Source organism: Guillardia theta (assembly GCF_000315625.1).
Source record: "Guillardia theta CCMP2712 unplaced genomic scaffold GUITHscaffold_262, whole genome shotgun sequence".
Lineage (NCBI taxonomy): Eukaryota > Cryptophyceae > Pyrenomonadales > Geminigeraceae > Guillardia > Guillardia theta.
Genome location: NW_005434414.1, coordinates 25,859 through 27,323, shown reverse-complemented (window position 1 = coordinate 27,323; position 1,465 = coordinate 25,859). Strand labels below are relative to the sequence as shown.

At 54.7% G+C, this 1,465-nt stretch overlaps 1 protein-coding gene across 1 annotated transcript in view; it reads right to left on the bottom strand.

Moving 5' to 3' along the window:
* Positions 1–301: 301 nt before the first annotated feature.
* Positions 302–1,465, bottom strand: part of GUITHDRAFT_148971 (hypothetical protein) — a gene marked incomplete at both ends in the record, with an annotated part of 3,707 nt that continues 2,543 nt past the window's right edge. Inside the window, 6 exons of the mRNA XM_005818858.1 lie at positions 302–342; positions 383–418; positions 481–513; positions 711–772; positions 938–991; positions 1,240–1,337. Of these exons, the coding sequence (XP_005818915.1) occupies positions 302–342; positions 383–418; positions 481–513; positions 711–772; positions 938–991; positions 1,240–1,337 (324 nt within the window). The remainder of the gene's footprint in view (positions 343–382; positions 419–480; positions 514–710; positions 773–937; positions 992–1,239; positions 1,338–1,465) is intronic.

Genomic DNA, 1,465 nt, shown 5'->3' with positions numbered 1-1,465 from the left:
TGGTTGTTGTTGTTGTTGTGGTGGTGGTGGTGGTGGTGGTGGTGGTGATGATGATGATGATGATGTTAACAAAGTTGTTTTTGATGATGACGATGATTAGTAATCATTCAAGTCCCATCAAGTCCACGGAGTCATGCGAAGCCTGTTACCTGGGGCATCTCTTCAAATATTTCTTCCAGGATTGAATGCAGCTGATGATCGTGTTGTATGTGAGGTGCTGCAAACACGTCCTGTCAGGTATCATCGAACATCTACACCTATCAACTCACAGACAACAACATCATCCTCCAACACCAACAAGTTATCTTCTTGCTCTTGCAGCAGAGTTTGCAAGAATGCAAACTGATGAAAAGAAAGTCAATGTCAGATCACAAACACAGACCTTTTACCATGTGATTGATTGCGTTTGCGTAATAGGCTGCAGAGAGGTCTTCTTCTTCTTCACTTCAGCATCGCGACCCTCGTCACCCTACCTCCTACCTTCCCTGAAGAAGCGACAAGCTTGCAGCCGTCCTGCATGCGGAGAGAAAGATAAGGGCAGAGAGGGAGGGAGGGAGTGAGGGAGAGGAAGAAGTAGAGGGAGAGAGGGAGAGGGAGGGGAGGGAAGGAGTGAAGGGAAGGGAGGGAGGGGAGGGAGGGAGGGAGGGAGGGAGGGAGGGAGGGAGGGAGGGAGGAAGGAGAGGTATCTTGGTGTTGAGGGATCGAGTCACCTCCTTTCGTCACCATCGTCCGTTCAACTGCCATCACCCATAGGGAAGGATGTCCCAGAGATCTGAGGAAACATTCACAACAGCCACTACTGCCTCCTCCGCCTCCTCCTCCTCCTCCTCTCTTTTTCGTCCTTCTCCTCCCTCCCCACCCCCTCCTCGTCTTCTCTCCCTCCTCCCCGCCTGCTTGTCATCTCCTCTTTCTCGCTTCCTCCTGCTCCTGTACTTACTCGACGAGTTTCTGCATGTGTTGTTGCCGCTCAGCAAATTCTTCTCCGGGGGCGCTGAGGACCGCGAGGACACAAGGCATCCACCGACTGCTGAAGCTTACTCCACTACCTCCTCCTCTCCTCCTCTCCCTCCCTCCCTCCCTCCCTCCCTCCCCCCCTCCCCCCCTCTCCTCTCCTCGTCTCCTAAACTTTCCTCCTGCTCTTTCCTGTCTTCCCTCCCTTCCTCCTTTCAACTCCGACCGCTCCTCGTGTCCATCTCCTACTTCACATCACCTCCTTCACTTCCTACCTGCTGCACTGACCTCGAGAGAAGAAGTTCGTGATGAAAATGATGCTCGGAGGCAGAGCCCAGCATGCCAAGTAGCGAAGACAAGCAGGCAGCACCCTCTTCCTCCCCCTCCTAGTTACTCAACTTGTTACAGGGAGGGAGGGGAGGGGAGGGGAGGGAGGGAGGGAGGGAGGGAGGGAGGGAGGGAGGGAGGGAGAGGAGGGAGGGAGGGAGGGAGGGAGGGAGAGGAGGGAGGGAGG